This window comes from Pongo abelii, chromosome 1 (genome assembly GCF_028885655.2).
Source record: "Pongo abelii isolate AG06213 chromosome 1, NHGRI_mPonAbe1-v2.0_pri, whole genome shotgun sequence".
NCBI classification, from domain to species: Eukaryota; Metazoa; Chordata; class Mammalia; order Primates; family Hominidae; genus Pongo; species Pongo abelii.
The window spans coordinates 45,109,902-45,130,285 of record NC_071985.2 but is presented as its reverse complement, the minus strand read 5'-3'; the positions used below and the strand labels follow the sequence as shown (position 1 = coordinate 45,130,285).

Below are 20,384 nucleotides of genomic sequence, written 5' to 3'. Positions count from 1 at the left end.
GTGGGAAAATGTGCAATGAGCTCTGTAGAAAGGTCAAGAACTGAGGTCGTTTCTTCTTGCATCTCTGGCAATTGTGCTTTTCTTTTGCTATTAAGTTCTTCATCCTTCTTCTTGGTAAGGATCTACAAAATAGTAGTGAAAATAAAATATTCAGCAAATAGAGGCAGGAGGAAACAGAAATGATATTACTGAGATAAAGGGGGAAGTGTAAAAGATTAAAAGAACAAAACTGAAAAATTGCTCCAAAGCTGCTTCCCTTGTAGTACAGCTTTCCAGGCCTTGCGGCTCTCAGACTCATTCGATCTCTAGGGTATCCTCCCCATGGGTCAAGCAACCTACTTTCCACAAACCTAGTTTCCCCTGTCTCTCTCTGATGAGATTAAGGAGTCTGCCAGTGGTGAAACACTGATGTAACTCAAATTGCTTACATGGTAATATATAACTCCTACTCTCAACCTCCTTCTCCATTCCATGTGTAGAATGAGTTAGTTCTCTTTAAATTCCCTGATGTCAAACCTGCCACTGAAACATATGGGTTGAAAGCATCATAGGTCCTGCTTGATGAATCCTCAAAGTCAGCAGGGTTAGAAGAGATTTACATATCTTCTTTATGATACCGGTTATTATAGATCTCAATATCATGCTGCCAACACAGACTTCAGTCTCGCTGGAGCGCATCCAGGAAGGAAAAGATTGGAGTTTTTTGTTGATCACAAAACATTCAACTAAGTTCACAAGGAAAGATTCCAAATAGCTAACATGTGTATCATTAAATAACTCTCAAAATCTCTTTTTACAGATAAAAAGAAACTAAGTCTCTCAGCTCAGAAAGGCACCCTGGGAAGCATTATTTTTTAATGTACCAAAAATGTCTTTGTATATCTCTGTATTAGATGCTTTTATAAACAACGTGCATTGTTACGAGAAAAAAAATGAAAATTTCCCATTTTTATTTTAAAAAGGTACAGAGAATAGAGTCCAAATGAAGTCTCCAAATGAGAATATGCCAGAGAACACCAAATTCCCAAATCTGAGTAACTATCTAAATTTCTGAGGTCCCAGCCTGGACAACATGGCAAAACCCCATCTCTACAAAAAAACAGAAAAATTAGCTGAGTGCGGTGGTGTGCACCTGGAGTCCCAGCGACTCAGAAGGCTGAGGTGGGAGAATCGCTTGAGCCTGGGAGGTTGAGGCTGTTGAGGCTACAGTGAGCCAAGATTGCACCAATGCACTGCAGCCTGGAGGACAGGGCAAGACCCTGTCTCAAAAAAACAAGAAATTCTGAGGTCAGCAATTAAATATTTGCTTTTAACTTTCTACTAAAGTACAAAAGAAAAATAACACAATTTCTATGAAATATCAGGATAAGCATAGCAATAAATCTGGCTTAATGTAAATGTAGCCATTTTCACATATATTACTGGGGAACGGCAGACATGCTTCAATTAACCCCAAGATAGAAATAAAACTATAACCCGGGGATGTCAACTCAGTTTGTATTAAATATTGTTTAACTGCAACTAAATGTTAGTTTCTTTCCTTCCAGTTCAGAAATATATCTTAATAACTTTTCTTCATTATCCTTTCATCTTGAAAGTGCCTGAATTAAGAGTGCTATTATTCTTTAATCCATTAATAGGGTTGCCATAACCCAAATGCTTTCTTTTTCAGAGTAAAAATTTTTTTCTGATGTTATAACATTTATTTTTTTTCTTTTAAGACAGTCTCAATGATCCATATACCTACTATGAAAGCATGATTCCATCTGACTTTATTTTTTGAGACAGAGTCTATCGCCCAGGCTGGAGTACAATAGTGTAATCACAGCTCACTGCAGGCTTGAACTTCTGTGCTCAAGCAACCCTCCTGTCTCAGCCTCCCAAGTACTGAGTCTATAGGCTAGGACCACAGGTGTGCGCCACCATGGGCCAGTTTTTTTTTTTTTTTTTTGTAGAGGAAAGTGTCTCACTATGTTGCTCAGGCTGGTCTTGAACTCCAGGCCTCAAGCAATCCTCCCACCTCAGCCTCCCAAAGTGCTGGAATTACAGGCATGAGCCACTATACCTGGCCCACTTTCGTAAATGAGAGATCATCATGATTTTACAATACCATGATTATCGTGATTAATAACACACAAAATAGCCAGGCGCGGTGGCTCACGCCTATAATCCCAGCACTTTGGGAGGCCGAGGTGGGTGGGTCACAAGGTCAGGAGATCGAGACCAACCTGGCCAACATGATGAAACCCCATCTCTACTAAAAATACAAAATTTAGCCAGGCGTGGTGGCAGGTGCCTGTAATCCCAGCTACTCAGGATGCTGAGGCAGGAGAATCGCTTGAAACCGGAAGGTGGAGGTTGCAGTGAGCTGAGATCGTGCCACTTCAATGCAGCCTGGGTGACAGAGGCTCCGTCTCAAAAAAAAAAAAATGCACAAAACAGAGATTTCCCTGCTACTTAAGCACTAGGCTAAGCCCAGCATCTGAATGTTATTGCTTCTGTGAATATCCAGTTTATTTTAATTTTCTCTGCAGTAGAACTGAAAAGCTAGGGCCAATTTCAGAATCAAATCTTCAGTTTCTTAGAAGAGCCTCTCATAACATTGCAAGAACCAAATTCTTCTATTACTAAAATGTTGTTTGCAATTATACTAATCCTGCTTAGTAATTCCAAAACCATTGTAAAATACTATGATACATATAAAGTTGAACCAAAATATCACTTAACATTTAATAATTGCAAATATATTTATTACAATTTAGATTAGTTATGTTATATACACAAATATAATTTTAACTGTAAAATCCCAACTAGTTACATTTAAATTATTGATCTGTAGAAGCCAATTTAGAGTCTTCTAGTCCCCTAACTTTACCTTCCTTAAATTATACAAAAATAAAATCTGATAGTTTTGATTTCAAGTTAAAGATGAAGAGGTGTTACATTTCATCACTCAGAAATGGAATTTTTACCTGTCTGTACAAAGCCTTTTACATGCTACATTGACACTTAAAGCACCATTAACAAGACTTTACATGTATAAAATGTTTACTTAAAACCTCCAAAGATTTTCTCTTTAAGATTATGGGGGTTTAACTTTGTTCTAACTAGAATTGGGATGAAACAAAAATTTTGCTTTTCTCCTCAGTCCAACTTTAAAATAGTCCTTTCTGTCCTTCTTATCACCTTCTGATCACTTCTTCCAAGGAGGCATATGGAAGAACTCTTAATCAAGCTTTCACTCATTTGGTAGTGAGGTTAGAATCCCATGGGGAACAATTTTCCAAAATCCAATGAAAGATGTCTCATTATTTTCAAATACACAGAGGTGCTACGTTTAAGAAACAGGAAACACAACGTAAGTCTCGGAAATAAAATGTTTCAGCCTGGTTTTAAAAGAATGCCTGTATGTTGTCAAAAGCCTTTTTTTTCAAGGCAAATGATGCCTGCTTTCCAACCGACATCACTGTTGCTTGAAACTAGCCTGTTTTCATGTTATTAGACCATCCTGTAAATGTGCTCCCTATGATTACCTAAAGTGGAGGTGCACAAAACACACAGAATCCCAGCACTTTGGGAGGCCAAGGCGGGCAGATCATGAGGTCAGCAGTTCGAAACCAGTCTGGCCAACATAGCGAAACCCCGTCTCTACTAAAAATACACAAAAAATTAGCCAGGCGTGGTTGTGTGCGCCTGTAATCTCAGCTACTCGGGAGGCTGAGGCAGGAGAATCGCGTGAACCCAGGAGGCGGAGGTTGCACTGAGCCGAGATTGCGCCACTGCACTCCTGGCTGGGTGACAGAACGAGACTCTGTCTCAAAAAAAAAGAAAAAAACAAAAACCAAAACAAAAACCACACAGAATAAGGGCTCTGCAAAAATTTGACCAGCTTTTATAGTGTTGCATTCTCAATGTGTTTAATTATGAATATATAAACAGTGGAGGCAGTTCTTAGAACCGGATAGAAATAAAATAATGACCAGGTAGATTGTAAACTGAGGTAGTAACCCTGTGAGCAGTTCTGATGAAAAATTCATCCCCACACTTAAATAAGTTCAAAACTAAGAGGTCACCTATTCTACTTATGTTTTCCATTATCTGTGACAGGAAGCACACGGAATGAAAGCAGACCACTGAAGGGTTAACAACCCCTCAACCTCACTTATGTGTACCTTGTAAAGCTAAACAAATAAACCAAACACAAACAGTCAATGCAAAGACTTCAATTCAAAGTAACCTTTGGGCTAAATATATTAAAACTTTCCAGTCATTCATCTATACTTCTGTCCTTTCCTGACTAAAGGCCTTGCCATTACTTCTCTCATTATTAAATAGTAAGACACAATAAACCTGGATATTGACTGAAGTTTATATTTTACATTTCAAACGTGAAAATTCAGAACTGCCCATTTCCAATTTTACAGTGGGATCCTGACAGGTTTTAAAAGTGACAGTGCTGAGGCATGATATTCATTAACACTGGTTTTCTGTTGAGAACATATACACCAAAACCAAATTGCTCTGAGATGTCTCCTATTTTCTTTCTAGGAAATTTCTAGGCTTTTAAGTTTAAAAAACAAATGATTATGATGTAATTATTACTTTCCAGAGTGTTTTGCAATAACTTCAACCTGTTAAGAGATACAAAGAACTATATTAAACTGGGAACTACAATAACATATACAGAACCCTCTCCAAAGAAGTTTGCAAAGAAATTAAATACATTAGATGTTAAAATCTGGTAGAAAGATGCAGCTTTCCCAAAGTAGTAAAGTACTGCACATACAGGTTTTGTGGCAGTCCTTGGAAATATCCTAGGTAGAACTTAACATAGAAATAAAAAGGCTACCACATATTTTCAATCCAAGTCATTTTTACAAGAAAAAAAAAGTGACACAAAATAATGTACTTTAAGTTGGTAGCATACATACGGTTATTTTTTAGCCTAACACAGACAGGCCAAATCATTGAAATAAAAAAAATACAGAAAAACATAAAAGCCCATTAACTTCTGAATTTTGGGAAAGAAACAAGAGCCCAAAGTTTTCAGATAGGCACACATAATTTAGATTAGAAATGAAAATGGACTTTAAGCCCTATAAATATTGTTTTCCAAGAAAATAAGTTTTGAAAGTGCAAAATGACAACTCAAAAAGGTCCCCTTTTCACCTCATGCAAGCAAAGGACATTTAAAAGCACATCCAACTAAATAAAAAAAGGGAGGATTAGAAATCACACTAGTTCATCCTTCATTATCAGGGCTGGCTTCAAACCTGAATGTTTCTGAGTGGGATATGTTGCCAAAAAAAAAAAAAAAAAAAAAAAAATTAAACTAGATCCAAGTTACATTTCCTCTAAAAAAAAAAAAAATGTCAAAGGACAGCTGCCAAGATTTGTTTTTAAAAGACACCTCTCAGGTAAGAGGTAGTGTATGCTAGGACTACAGGCTGCCAACTCAACATTGCTTGAAAACATTAAGTCCTTTGAAGCATGTTCCCTGGAGTCTATTAAACATTCTTTCTCTGTGTTCAAATGTCAAGCAATATCCAATAGCATCTTCTGTTTCTTGAATTCGTTTCTGGAACCTGCATCCATCCCTTGCAAATTCTTCCCATGGTCCTTTGCGATCCTCATCACCACTTATATAATACTCAGTAACTTCTTCAAGGAAGGTTACCTACAAAAACAAAGACTAATTTTAATAACTCTCTAGGATCTTACAATTAGCATTGAGGTCAATAACCCTTTATGCTACCAATTCTTTCAGAATATTCCCAACTAAGAATAACATATTATTATTAGGAATATTTGGTCCCAGCTATATTTGAAGTTAAAAAAAAAACTTCTGTCACGCCTGTAATCCCAGCACTTTGGGAGGCAGAGGCAGGCAGATCACCTGAGGTCAGGAGTTCAAGACCAGCCTGACCAACATGGCGAAACCCTGTCTCTACTAAAAATACGAAAAAATTAGCCAGGCGTGGTGGCACATGCCTGTAATCCCAGTTACGCAGGAGGCTGAGGTAGGAGAACAGTTTGAATCCGGGAGGTGGAGGTTGCAGTGAGCCAAGATCGCGCCACTACACTCTAGCCTGGGCAACAAGAGCAAAACCCTGTCTCAAAAAAAAAAAAAAAAAAAGTTCTGATTAGATGGCATTTGGATAAAATAGTGAACAAATGTCACCTAAATATTTCATATAGAGATATATATCTTTCATCTATATATACTTCATTTATCTATATCTGCATAATACACACACACAATCGTCTGCCCACTCCCCCCATCCCCCACCAGCCCTTGGCTTTTGGTGTTAATAAAATGAATCCAGATAGGGAATTGAATTTTTCATGCTGTTATTAACCCCTGCTATTTTTTAATCCTTAGGGAAATACAGTTCTGTGATATTTTTCCCTCAAAATGACAAGCAAAATATTTCTGAAAATAATCACTATATCCCTGGAAGTCACTGTTTTTATCACTGCATAAAGGCTTTAACAATATTTTTGCTTACTTCTATTTTTTCCTTTTAAAAATTTTTTTCACTTTCCAGCTTTTAAATCAACATGTAGTACTATTTTTGTATCATTACTTTGGCAATAACAATACAGAAGAGAAAAAGTTACTTAGTAAACAAAGTACAGCAAAATTAGTATTTTTAAAGCTGTGTTACTCTAAGAAACTTTGTAGTTAAGATTTTAAAAACCTTTGTATTCAATATGCTATCACTATATATGAAATTGTGATTCTAATATACATAATAACATGTAATGAGTGACAATCCCTACTCATTACTAATCACTACTTAATTTCTAATGAAGTTTCTTTCTAAGATATCAAACTCCAAAAGTAAATACTTGCTTTCAAGTATGTTTAATAGTTACATCAGCTAACCCCAATGTGGGCTACTACTTTCGTTCCCTTTATGTCAGGCCAAGGGATGCCCCTGAGGACAATTAGCAGGTATGTAACACCTTACTAGTTATTGCATTCTAGTCTTGAATACTACTCATTCATTGTGTCATTAAGATAAATAATAAAAACGTACAGTGTTTACCATATACCAGGCTTTTTTCAAAGAGCTTTACATTTTTATCTCATCTAATCCTCACATTAACCCTATGAGGTATGGACTATTATCATCCCCATTATACTGATAAGAAAACAGAGGTAGAAGGGTTTTTTAGACTCACTGTCCATCATCCTATATACTCCATATATATCAATGGCAGGTAGTCAAAGGCTGTCAAATAATTATATCATATTCAAACATAATCATTTATAAATTCTGCTTCTAGTTCATAGTCAATAGTATCACCTACTCCACTCATTTCATTTTACTCAATCAGCAAGCTAAAACAAGACATGAGACTGGCCTGAGGTCTCTCAATAAGAGCTAGCATTTAAAGGCAAGGCAATAAATTCTGAGTTTTATTTACTTGTCTCATTTAAATCTTGCAATAACTTGTACAATAGATATTATTATTTTTCCCATCAAGTAAGAGTGAATTGAGGCCATGAGAGTCAAGCAACTTCCTAGGTCTGGCTGCCTTCCAAATCTCTGCGCCTTAACCGCTGAGGAGTAGAGAACACGGGGCTCCAGCTGCCAAGTGCTCATTCCACTGCCCCACTTTGTTTCTTACCTATTCATTCTAAATAGGTCATTTTGTCAGGGGCCCCTTAAAACGACAGACAGATGGCATTTACAAAGTGTGAACTAAAATTTAATTTTTAACATGACTTATTCTGCCCTAAAGGTAAGACGTTAAGATTATCACAATTTTGAGACGTTTTCTACCCAGGAATAATTTCAAAGTAGTAAGCTGGCCATTTAGAGCCAAGAGATTATGGTACTGTCCATTTGAAACGCCCCAGTGCGGCAGAATCTGAGGTCAATAATAACTCAACCGCTATCTTCTCTCTCCAAGTAACGGTTATAGGAAACTAAAAAAAACGTTCCCTCTACAATAATAGACACCTTTGAGTTTGGGGAGAGTTCAATTAATAACTTTAGTTGAATCAACTATTAAGAAAAACAAACCAACTCTAAAGACTCCCAAAATAAGGTTAACCTGACAATGTAATGAAAGCGTAAAACGCTGCATGAAGTTTTAAGACTAGCCTGGGAACAGGAAGCAACTAGTGAAGATAAACCAAGTAAGTGGCCATCACTGTTTATTAATATTAACCTGTAGCTGACCACTGATAACTAGCATTGCATTCCTAAGAAAAGGCAATACCATTTCCTGAACTGGCTTTGACTTTCAATTAAAACCACGTAATAATGTCAAAACCACTCAAATTACTATTTTCTTTCATGGCAAACTGGACCAGATAAATCTGACTTGCTACTTGATATCATCATCCTTTTGGGTTGTAATGAACAGGAATGAAGACACTCTTCTTACATGCAAACAAAATATTAAGTATTTGCAAACAACATACATTTAAAATCATTTTAAAACTCTATGGCTGTAACAGGACCTTTTCAATCTCTAGAAAAATTAAATTATGTACACACAGTTTAATAGTCCGTTAAAAAGTGTGAAAAGTTGAAGCTTGTAAGGAAACAGTCCAGAACTACCAACCCAAATAAAAATGGCACTTTCCTGCTAACATCTACACACTGGTATGTTCGTTTTGGACAGCAACAATGTGCATTAGGGTGGGGGGTGAGGGACAGGAGGAGAAGGGTTATTTACATATTTCTCAATCCAAGTATATGAATTTAGAGGCCTTCCTCAAAAACACATGCACTTCTAAGCCTCCAAAGTCATGCTGCTACATTTAACCATACAAAAACAGTCAGAACATATCAGGCATGTTAAAAGACAAGAAACAAACCTTTTTTCTTTTGACATGTGTGTGTCTTCCTCCAGAAAGAACGTCACGCTGTACCGAGTCTGGACATTCAGTTTCTTGGCTCCCCAGCAGCTGCACCTTACAAGAAAGTAAGGTGTGACACTCAGAAATGGCCACAGTGGACTCACATGGGGTCTTGGAGTCACGACAGCCTTTCCCATTTTCCCCTGATGTTTGAAAAGGAGCCTTAAAATTTAAAGGGTTGTAGGGGTCATCAGAATTACAGAAGGAATTCCACAGTTTGAGACTCTCTGCTTCATCTGCACTAGATTCCCAGTCATCTTCCTCCCCAGAACTATGCTCAGGGGTCTCAGGAAGGCTTCCAGACTGGGAGGAATTCTCTAGATCAGACTTGCCAGACAAATCCTTCTCTGAATCACAAGGCTCTTCAGGAACAATTCTGGCAGTAGTCTGAATTGTTGCTGTAAAGTTCTGGGGATTATAAGGATCTACACTGCAGAAAGAGTTCCAAAGGTGAAGCCCTTCAGGGTCTTGTTCAAGGTCTGAGTCTGACAGTGAGCTATCACTATCAAAACCATCATCCTCAGCTTCCTCATCCCAATCCTCACCTTCTGGATCAGAACTTGTTTCCAGGTCACTGGATGCACCTCCCAAAATATAATCTATCAGTTTGTTACTACAAGCTGGTCTGGCAGAAACGGCAAGGTCATTTTCTAGGTATGAGTAATCAACTACACTTATTCGGCCCTCTCCAGGCTCCTTTTCCATAGGTATCTCACACGATGGACAGCTCTCAGAAGGGCTTTCTTCTTCCAAAGCAAGTGGAACCTCTGTAGTTAATAATTCTATTTTTCCTTCAGTGGGTTCCTGGGTGTTTCCAGGAATGTCTCCAGCAGCAGGAACAAACTGTGTTGGGTTATCTCTGCAGTGTTTCGCATCCATCCGGAGAAGGCTGTGTTCCTCCTCCAGGCTGTGGTAGCCATTATCCTGGTCAGGGGTGGGTAACTCTTGCCCCTTGCTAGCCTGCTGAAGGAATTCCAGCCGTTTCATGCGAAGATGGTGAATTTCTGGTAGGCCTTCCGTAGAAAGAGGTGGACATCCCTGCCACGAGGCCGGAGTGAGTTCTGCACTCAGCGGCTGGGGATGACAATGGTCCTCTCTCAGGCAGCTGCTCTCTGGGGTTAGTGTCTGGAAGCCGACTAGCTCGCCATTTCCATCACTGTTCTGATAGCTGACTTCTAGCCTAGGGAAGCAGTCCAGGTAGGAAGGGTTCAGCAAATAGGATACCACACTGAAATTGTCCATGCGTTGAATGTTTAGAGACCCAGAGGGCGAAGAGCCAAGTTCCCGGTTAGAGTACAGACGGGATTGAAGGCTACTGGGCAACAGCTCCACTCCCCACAGCTGCTGCTCTAAGAGAAAAGCCTGTGCTGCAGGGTCCAAAGCACTTCCCTTGGCCTTAAGCTCCAATTTTAAGTCTGGGGGCGAGTATTGCCAGTGAATCCCCTCCTCTAGCCAATCAAGGGGACTGGTGGCCGAGGGGTCTGAGGAGTCGAGCTGCAGCGAATTCAAAGATTTCTGCGCTGTGGGGGCGGCTGGTTTCTCCCGTCCCTTCAGGGCTCTCAGGGCGCTGTAGACTCCAGCAAAATCTAGCCATCTGGTCGGAAACATTCCACCGAAAAGTTGGCTCCAAATTAGCACCTTCTGAAGCAATCCGGGGAGCGGCGCAAGGAGCTGGGAGAGCAGCTTTGTCCAGTAACTGACCCGAGTCTCGGGCTGGGCAGAGGAAAGCAGTGTGGGGTTCCCGGAGTTTTCCGGGGCAAGAGGCGTCGGGAACTTAGAAGAGCCTGCTTGCGATCGCCGAGGGAAAAAGGGTGGCCAGAACCGGAAGCCCGCCCGAGGGCCAAGCCGTTTCCGCGATCCGCCTGTCCCCGTCTCCATCTCCTTTTTCTTGACAGTCTCTCAGGTAGGGCCGCGGCGCTCAGCGGCTGGAGGTCGACGGGATTCGGAGGAAGCCTACAGAGTCTCGGCCTTGCCCAGCGGTGGCGTCGGTGCTCCAGGCCGATCTTCGAGCCAGCAGAAAAGCCACAGAGGGCAGCGAATGCGGCAGCGGGCGGCAGAACACAGGGAGGAACAGCCCGCGCAATAGGCGGCGACTGATGCGACTTCCATCCTGGCGGGGAAGGAGGTTCCCTAGTCGGCTCGACGCTTCAACACCATGGATAGGAGTTCCCCCACGGCCTCGGCGACGGTTTTCCGACTGATAGAGGGTTGAAAAGCCCCTGAGCAACGCGATACCGGAAGGACTGGGTAGGCCGGCTGGTACGGTGGAAGCGAAGCCCAAAATGGCCGCAGGGCCCGCGCGCCGGCAGGACACCCCCCCCAGCCGCCGGAAGAGACGCAGGACTACTGGGCGTCTACGCCGCTAGCGCCGCGACGCCCAACGTCACTCGCAAAACCCCCGGGGGGCGGGCCTTTCCGCCCACTTCCGTGTGGCCGCCGATTGGTCTTGCCAGAGTTCCCTGTCGGCTTCCTTACTCGAGGTAGAGCGGCACGGCAGCGTGAGGTTGCATCAGCCGGGGGGATGCACGCATGCGCAGTCGTTTCTGTGTGGTCTCCTAGGAGACCGCCCCAACAGCCCTCTAGGTTAAAGGTCTTGGGGAGGAAAGGGGTTTTCAAAATAACCCGAGAATTTCCCCGAGGCGTTTTGATGGCCTAATACACACTGATACAGTCATCCCCTCTCATGAAATGGGGATTAGTTCCAAGGACCCCGTAGACATCAGAATCCGCAGACGGTCAAGTCCCTTATGTAAAATGGTAGTGTTTGCATATAACCTGCATACACCTTCCCAGATATTTAAACTATCCCCTAGATTAAGTATAATACCTAATACGATGCAAGTGCTATGGAACTAGTTGTTATACTGTATTTATTTGTGTTATGTTTTATTGTCTTTATTTTTCCCGAATATTTTCAATCCATGGAAGGTTGAATGCCCCGCGGGCCAACTGTAGGGTTATCGTAGTCTTAGATTTTTATTATTTATTTATTTGAGACAGGGTCTAGCTCTGTCGCCAAGGCTGGAGTGCAGTAGTGCGATCATGGCTCACTGCAGCCTCAACCTCCTAGGCTCCAGTGAGCCTCCCACCTCAGCCTCCCGAGGAGCTGGGACTACAGGCTCGCACCACCACACGCAGCTAATTTTTTTTTTTTTTTTTTTTTTTTTTTGAGACGGATGCCCACTCTGTCGCAAGGCTGGAGTGCAGTGGAGCGATCTCGGCTCACTGCAACCTCTGCCTCCCGGGTCCAAGAGATTCTCCTGCCCCAACCTCCCGAGTAGCTGGTGCTACAGGTGTGTGCCACCATGCCCAGTTAATTTTTTGTATTTTTAGTAGAGACAGGGTTTCACCATGTTGGCTAGGATGGTCTCGATCTCCTGACCTTGTGATCCGCCCGCCTCAGCCTCCCAAAGTGCTGGGATTACAGGCGTGAGCCACCGTGCTCGGCCAATTTTTGCATATTTTTGTAGAGACAGGGTTTCGTCGTGTTGCCCAGGTTGGTTTCAAACTCAGCTCAAGTGATCTGCCCGCCTCGGCCTCCTAAAGTGCTGGGGTTACAGGCGTGAGCCACCGCGCCCAGCCTGACAGATATTTCAGGGTTCTCCTACTGTTGAGTACTACGTAGACCATCAACCTGAGATCTTATGTAAAAGTTGGGCAGTGCTGCGTACATACATGTCTGGTGTGGGGCAAACTAAACTCACAGAGAAGCAGCTCAGTCCCCAGAACTATTTACTCTCTTTTATGCTTCCAAGCAGGCAACATATTCAATTCATATTTATTAATACTTCCTTAGCAACCAGAACCACAGAATACAACAGCCAAAAAGGAAACATGGACCACTATCCTTTGAAAAAAAAATTAGCTGGTAATTTTAATTGCTGTATTTGATTATCTCTTGTGAGTTTGGTCTTAGTTCACTTCTTTATTTCTGCTAAAACTTTGTAATAGATACCCCTGAAGTCAAGTACCAATTACAGAGGGAGGGTGGCAGTTATGAGCACTAGGGACAGCAGAAAAGTCTTTAGGGAGCTGGGAGGAGACCAGCAGCTCCTCCTGCCTTACTGGGCCTGTTCAAGGAACAACCACTTCTTTTTTTCTTTTTTGAGATGAGTCTCGCTCTGTTGCCCAGGATATAGGGCAGTGGTGTGATCTCCGCTCACTGCAACCTCCGCCTTCCTGGGTTCAAACTATTATCCTGCCTCAGCCTCCCTAGTAGCTAGGACTACAGGCACATGCCACCACGCCTGGCTAATTTTTGTATTTTTAGTAGAGACAGAGTTTTACCATGTTAGCCAGGATGGTCTCGATCTCCTGACCTCGTGATCCACCCACCTCAGCCTCCCAAAGTGCTGGGATTACAGGCGTGAGCCACCACGCCCGGCACAACCACTTTCTAGGAAGCCAAGAAGAACTCAGTTTCTGTTGTTTACCCTATATTATTATCCATATCTCTGGAAAATCTCAATCCTATGAACTTCAGAAAAATGTATTAATAATAGAGGTCAGTTTCATAATAGAGATCCAAGTAGGCAAATTTGTTACGGGAAGCCTGTTTCTTGTAAAGTGAGGCTGGTAATTCCTCTTTCAATGGATTGGTAAGAAAACTAAGTTTTCTCAGTGCCTAGCCTAGACAGAGTAGGAGCACAAAGATTAGGTAATATTCTTGTGTGGTTCTGCTTTACAGTCTTCAGTTGTTTCCTCATTGCCTGAAGAATAAAGGCTGTATTCAGCCTGCCCTCCCACTGTACTCTTCCAGCCTCCTCTGTCACTTGTCTTCATGCATGTTATATTCTAGGAACATTGGACTTACCTGTACTCCCTGTTTCCTGCCTTTACTCATGCTGTTTCTCAGCCAAGAAAAGCTTCACCTTTCCTGTTACATACCTACTCATCCTTCAAGATCCAATTCAAATGTCAGCTTCTCCTTGAAGCCTTCATTGACCTTTCCAGCCAGAATTAATGGATCCCTCACAGCACTTATATTATTCCACTCTATTAAGCACTTAACACATTGCATTACATATACCTGTAAGTGTTCTCTCTTGCTGGTCCCTGAACTCCTTGAGGGATGTATCCAACTATCTAGAAAAGTGGTTCCCAAAGTATGCTCTGGGCACCCCTGGGGATCCTCCTTTGAAACCCTTCCAGAGGGTCCTTAAGGCCAAAAATATTTCCATAATAATTCTAAGCTTTTTTAACTCTCATTTTCTCATGTATGTACAGTGAAGTCTTCTGGAAGATACATGGTGTGTGAACTGTCAACAGAATGAATGCAAAAGCAGATAGATACGAGATTCTAGCTGTTTTATATTAAGCCAGATACTAAAGACATTTGGAAAAAATGTAAGACAATGCCACTTTTCTCACTAAACTTTTTATGTTTTGAAGAATAATTGAACATTACCAGCCTGGGCAACATGGCAAAACCCTGTCTCTACAAAACATACAAAAATTAGCCAGGCATGACGGTGCACGCCTGTGGTCCCAGCTACTCAGGAGGCTGAGGTGGGAGGATTGCTCGAGCCTGGGAGGCAGAGGTTGCAGTGAGCCAAGATTGTGCCACTGCACTCCAGCCTGGGCAACAGAGTGAGATCCTGCCTCAAAAAAAAAAAATTAACATGTAATTGGTTTATTATTTTTAACTGAATTTTAAAATTTTATTGTATTTTTCATTAAAGACACGGTTTCATATGTTGCCCAGGCTGGAGTGCAGTGGGTATTCACAGGGGCAATCACAGCACACTATGGTCTTGAAATCCTGGGCTCAAGCAATCCTCCTGCTTCAGCCTCCCAAGTAGCTGGAACTACAGGTGCACACCACCACACTCAGCCTAAATGAACATTTTTCAGTTCCTCAGTCTTGAATTCATAAATAGGAAATATTGATAGCTATAAACCACATAAAGGTATAAAGATAGTTATTTGGGGTCCTTAGTAATTTTTTTTTTTGAGATAGGATCTTGCTGTATTGCCCAGGCTGGAGTGCGGTGGTGCAGTCACGGCTCACTGCACCCTTGATCTCCCAGGCTCAAGCAATCCTCCCACCTCAGCCTCCTAAGTTGTTGGCATGGCAGGTGTGTACCACCACACCTGTTTTTTTTTTTCATTTTATTATTACATTTTTGAGATGGAGTCTTGCTCTGTTGCCTATGCTGGAGGGCAGTGGTGCAATCTCAGCTCACTGCAACCTCCATCTCCCAGGTTCAAGCGATTCTTTTGCCTCAGCCTCCCAAGTAGCTGGGATTACAGGCACCCACCACCATGCCAGCCAATTTTTATATTTTTTTAGTACAGACAGTTTCACCAGGTTGGCCAAGTTGGGATTTTTTTTCTTTTTAGTAGAGATGAGGTTTCGCCATGTGGCCCAGGCTGGTCTCAAACTCCCGAGCTCAAGCAATTTGCCTGCCTCAGCCTCCCAATGTGCAGAGATTACAGACATGAGCCAGCACACCTGGCTAGGGCCCTCAATAATTTTTAAGAGTATAAACTTTCTCCTGAGACCAAAAAGTTTAAGAACCACTGAGGTAGTATGTTGACTGGTACATAATAGGCACCCAATAAATGTTTGTTGAATGAACGGAAGAGTAATAGTACTTTAAAATAATGTTGTCTTCCTTAAGACCAACTTGCATTCCACTCTCAACTTTGTCACTGACTGACACCACATACTCCTGAAAACAATTTCTTAAAACTTTCTTGAATGGAACGTCCCTTCCCCATGTAGTCATTGGATATATAATTTTTATTCTTCCTTATGTTAGAAGTTCTAGAGAGGGAAAATGCAATCATGAAGTATTTGGGCTAGGCACGGTGGCTCACGCCTGTAATTCTAGCACTTGGGAGGTGGGTCAATTGCTTGAGCCCAAGAGTTCAAGACCAGCCTGAGCAACATATGGCAAAACCCCATTTCTACAAAAAATTTGCCAGGTGTGGTGGTGTGCATCTGTGTTCCCAGCCACTCGGGAGGTTGAGGTGGGAGGATCACTTGAACCCAGGAGGTTGAGGCTGCAGTGAGCTGAGAACATGCCACCACACTCCAGTCTGGGTGACAGAGTGAGACCCTGTCTTGAAAGAAAAAGGGATGGAAGGAAAGAAAAGAAAGAGGGAGGGAGGGAAGGAAGGAAGGAAACAGAGAAAAAAGGAAAGAAAAGAAAGGAAGAAGGAAAGGAAAGGAAAAGAAAAGAAAGGAAGAAGGAAGAATGGAAGGAAGGGAGGGAATGGAAGGAAGGGAGGGAAGGGAAGGAAGGAAGGAAGGAAAGAAAGAAGGGAGGGAGGGAGGGAAAGAAGGAAAGAAAAGGAAGAAGGAAAGGAAAGGAAGAAGGGAGGGAGGGAGAAAGGGAAAGAGAAAGAAAAAGAAAGGGAAGAAGGAAAAAGGAAGGAAGGAGAGAGGGAGGGAGGGAAAAGGAAGGAAGGGAAGGAAGAAAGGAAAGAAAGAAGAAAAGGAAGAACGGAAGAAGGGGAGGGGATGGGGAGGAGAGGGAAGGGGAGGGGAGGGGAGGGGGAGGAGAGGGAAGGGGAGGGGAGGGGAGGGGGAGGGGAGGGGAGGGGAGGGGGAGGAGAGGGAAGGGGAGGGGAGGGGAGGGGGAGGAGAGGGAAGGGGAGGGGAGGGGAGGAGAAGGAAGGGGAGGGGAGGGGAGGGGAGGGGGACAGGAGTGCAGGGGGAGGGGAGAGAGACGGAAGGAAGGGAGGGAAAAGAAAGAAAGAACCTGAGCAACAGTCTACAAAAGTTTATGAAAAAAAAAGTTTAAAAAATTAAAATATTTGAGAGCTGCCTCTGAGAATATGTGACTTTGCCTTGTTCGTCTCAGCTGGAAAAGTGTGACTCAGCCTTCCCAAGCCTGCTAGAGGGCAGAGGGAGGCCAGATCTGTACACAGAGATAACATGTTGCCAAGGCCGTGTGCAAGCTAGTGAAGACAAAAAGTCCTTCCATTGGCAAGCTGACTGGCACTTTGGCCGGAGAAAATTAAAACCTCAGTTAATTCTGTTTATTTTAAAAGACTTTGCCAGGCTGAGGTAAAGGGTATATGGCTCTTGATTTTTTCAGAGTCACCACCAGCTCCAAAATCTGATATCCCAATATCTCCCACTCTGGCTGCCACCTCCTACCAATCCACTGCCCTGATATCCCTATTCAGCTGCCGGTCAACCCCTCAGAGACCACAAACCATTGCTCTTACCACTGTTTGTGATCCATCACACTCTTCATTTCCCTCCTTACTCAGCATGAATTTCCATGATCCAGTATTAAAACTACCCCCTTGCCCTTCTACTCCCTGGCAAAACTCCAACCCTAGTTAAACCCAACTACTCACTCATTGTGCGCCTGTACCCTTGCAGCTAATCATTGCTTAAGAAGATCGCTCAGGCATGCTGAGTGACTCACTTCATACTTGTGATCACAAATCTCATCGATGCCAGGCACTCCCACCACAGTTCCCTAGAAGCTTTGCTTCTCCTACTCTCTGAGACTGTCTCACAATGCTTCTTTCTTCAAATTTCCAGCATTTCCCATAAACACACATTCTCAGTTTATGATCACACTCATACTTCAAGAAAAAACAGATACAACTGGACATAAATCACCTCATCTTTCCCTGAACAAATCCACCAGCATCTGGACCCACATAATCTGCCTTCAATCCCGCCGCAACCCAAGAAACCTCCTGGATGCCATCCTTCCCATTTTCACTCAAGGAATTCTGACCTCTCTTATCCCTTTCCCTAGTAACATACACGTTTCTCTCACTAATAGATCATTCACATTTACATAACTTAATATCAGCTATATTAAAAAGACCACCCAGCATGGTGGCTTACGGCTGTAATCCCTACACTTTGCAGGGCCAAGGCAGGGGGCTTGAGCCAAGGCTTGAGCCCAAGCGTTCAAAACCAGCCTGGACGACATAGCAAGACCTTGTCTATACAAAAATTTAAAAAATTCACTGGGCGTGGTGGCTCACACCTGTAGTCCCAGCTACTCGGGAGGTTGAGGTGGGAGGACTGCTTGAGCCAACGAGGTTGAGGCTGCAGTAAGCCAAGAACACACCACCACCCTGCAGCCTAGGTGACAGAGTGAGACTCTGTCTCAAAAAAAAAGTAAATAATAAAAAAAAAACCTTCCCTAGATACACACCCCTCCAAGCTTCTGCACCACCAGAGCGAAACCTCTCGAGAGTTATTAGTGCTTATGGTCTCCACTTTCTCTTCACCTATACTCTCCCCAGCCTACACCAATGTGGCTTTCACCCCCACCACTCATTCAGGCAGCTCTTATCAAGGTCACCAAGAACACTTTGCTATGTTCACTCCTCTTGACTGTTAGGGGTTGAATTGCATCCCCCAAAAGATAAAATCCTAAAGATAAAGATAAAATACTAAAGTCCCCTTAGTACCTGTGAATGTGATCTTATTTGGAAATAGGTTCTTTGCAGATGATCAAGTTAAGATGAGGTCATTATGGTGGGCTCTAATCCAAGATGACAGCGTCCTTATAAAAAGAGGAGATTTGGACACAGACATGTGCATGCACACGGAGAGAATGCCACGGCAATGTGAAGGCAGAGACTGGGTTGATGCATATATAAGCCAAGGAATGCCAGATTGCCAGCAAACCTCCAGAAGCCAGGAGAGAAACATGGAACAGACTCTCTCACAGCCCTCACAAGGAATCAACCTTGCGGACACCTTGATTTTGGACTTCCAACCTCCAGAAATACATTGCTGTTTAAGCCTCTCAGTTTGTGATACTTTGTTATGGAAACTGATCATACTTTTCTTTAGGTTGCCAGGACACCATTGATCTGCTCCTCCTCCTCCTCTAAATGTTGGCCTCAATCCACCCACATGCCTCTCTAACCTGGGTGATCTCATCTCATTCCATGGAATTAAACGCCATCTGAATGCTGAGGACTTCCATATCTAAACTTCCAGACTGACTTCCCTTGGGCTTCAGATTCCATTCTATTATTTCTCCACTTAGATTTCTATCACACATCTCAAACTTATCACAATCAGAAGTCTTGATTCAGCTCTACTGAACCTACCTCCCCACTCCCAGTAATTCCTCCAGAGGACTCTTTGCCTACATTCTGAGGCTCCACACTGAGGAGTCATCCTCAACTCCCCTTTCCCTCAATTCCATATGCAGTCCATCAGCAAGTCCTGTCAGCTCTACCTTCAAAATATATCCAGAATTTGACCACTTTCACCATCCCCAAGCCACCATCATTTCCCTCCTAGACTACAATAGCCTCCTCTTCTGCTTCCATTCTTGCTTCGAACAGCAGCCAGAAGAATGATCTCTTAAAACATGAATTAGACATTACCGTTTCTTTTTTTTTTTTTTTTTTTTTTTTTTTTTTTTTTTTTTTTTTTGAGATAAGAGTCTCTCTCTGTTGCCCAGGCTAGAGTTCAGTGGTGCAATCTTAACTTACTGCAACCTCCACTTCCTGGGTTCAAGTGATTCTCCTGCCTCAGCTTCCTGAGTAGCTGGGATTACAGGCATTCACCACCACACCTGGCTAATTTTTGTATTTTTAGTAGAGATGGGGTTTCACCATGTTGGCTAGGCTGGTCTCGAACTCCTGACCTCAGATGATCCGCCCACCTTGGCCTCCCAAAGTGCTGGGATTACAGCCATGGGCCACCGTGCCCGGCCCCTGCAGTTCCCTTTCTGAAAACCCCATCACCCTAAGAATAAAGCCTGAAGCTCTGATTGATTTTAACACTCAGATCAGATATCCTCTCTGAAGCCCACTCTGCCCGCCCCACCCCTTCTTATGCCACCTTGTCCGTATCACACTGCACTGTATTTATTTCCATGCCTGCCTCCCTTGAAAGACTGAGTTCCTTGAAGACAGGATCCACACCTTTGTTATCTGAGTAGCCACAGTACCGGACACCTCGCCTCACCCAGAGTAAGCCATTAGTGTTGTTTGTTGAATTGATCAGACACTTTAGACGAGTCCCAGCCACCAGAAAATTCTCTCCCAATTTAAAATGCTGCCTCATTTTTTCACCTTTCAAATCCAGTCTAATCTTTGCTCCCCAAATCTCGGCAAGCTGGGCTGCTTCATTTTTGTCACCTCTCTTTGAACTCAGAAATCTGGGCCCCCTGGGCTGCTTTTGTTTCTTTTCTCCTTGGGCAACCCCTCTCTCTCATTCCCCACCTCTCTCATTCCCACTCCCTCAGGAGGGTTCAGATTTCTACCTCATTTGGCCATGAAATTTCCTTCACTAAGACTCTTGGCAGATTCAAGTACTAACCTTTAAAAAGTCCATAGGGACTTGCCCAGAAATGCAGTGACACCTCAAGACCACTTAGAAATAAAGCAGGTAACACTTCCTACTGTTTACTACTGAAAAATCCCCTGGAAGCCCCCACAGAATTCCCCAGTATGAAACATGACTCCCCACTGGAGAGTTTTGAAGACTTCTGGGTACAATGCTTGAACAAGGGTCACTTCACTTCCATCCTGCACTTGGGGGATTCACTTCTGG

The 20,384-nt window shown here is 42.9% G+C and overlaps 1 protein-coding gene across 2 annotated transcripts; it reads right to left on the bottom strand.

The window, feature by feature from the left end:
* Positions 1-4,349: 4,349 nt before the first annotated feature.
* Positions 4,350-16,013, bottom strand: PPP1R15B (protein phosphatase 1 regulatory subunit 15B). 2 transcript variants are annotated; one of them, XM_063723684.1, is made up of 3 exons: positions 14,930-16,013; positions 8,840-12,151; positions 4,350-5,677 (listed from the first exon to the last, which is right to left on the bottom strand). In XM_063723684.1, exons 2-3 carry the CDS (start codon positions 10,757-10,759, stop codon positions 5,456-5,458), a joined length of 2,142 nt encoding a protein of 713 aa, XP_063579754.1. In that variant the 5' UTR covers positions 10,760-12,151; positions 14,930-16,013; the 3' UTR covers positions 4,350-5,455.
* Positions 16,014-20,384: the final 4,371 nt, after the last annotated feature.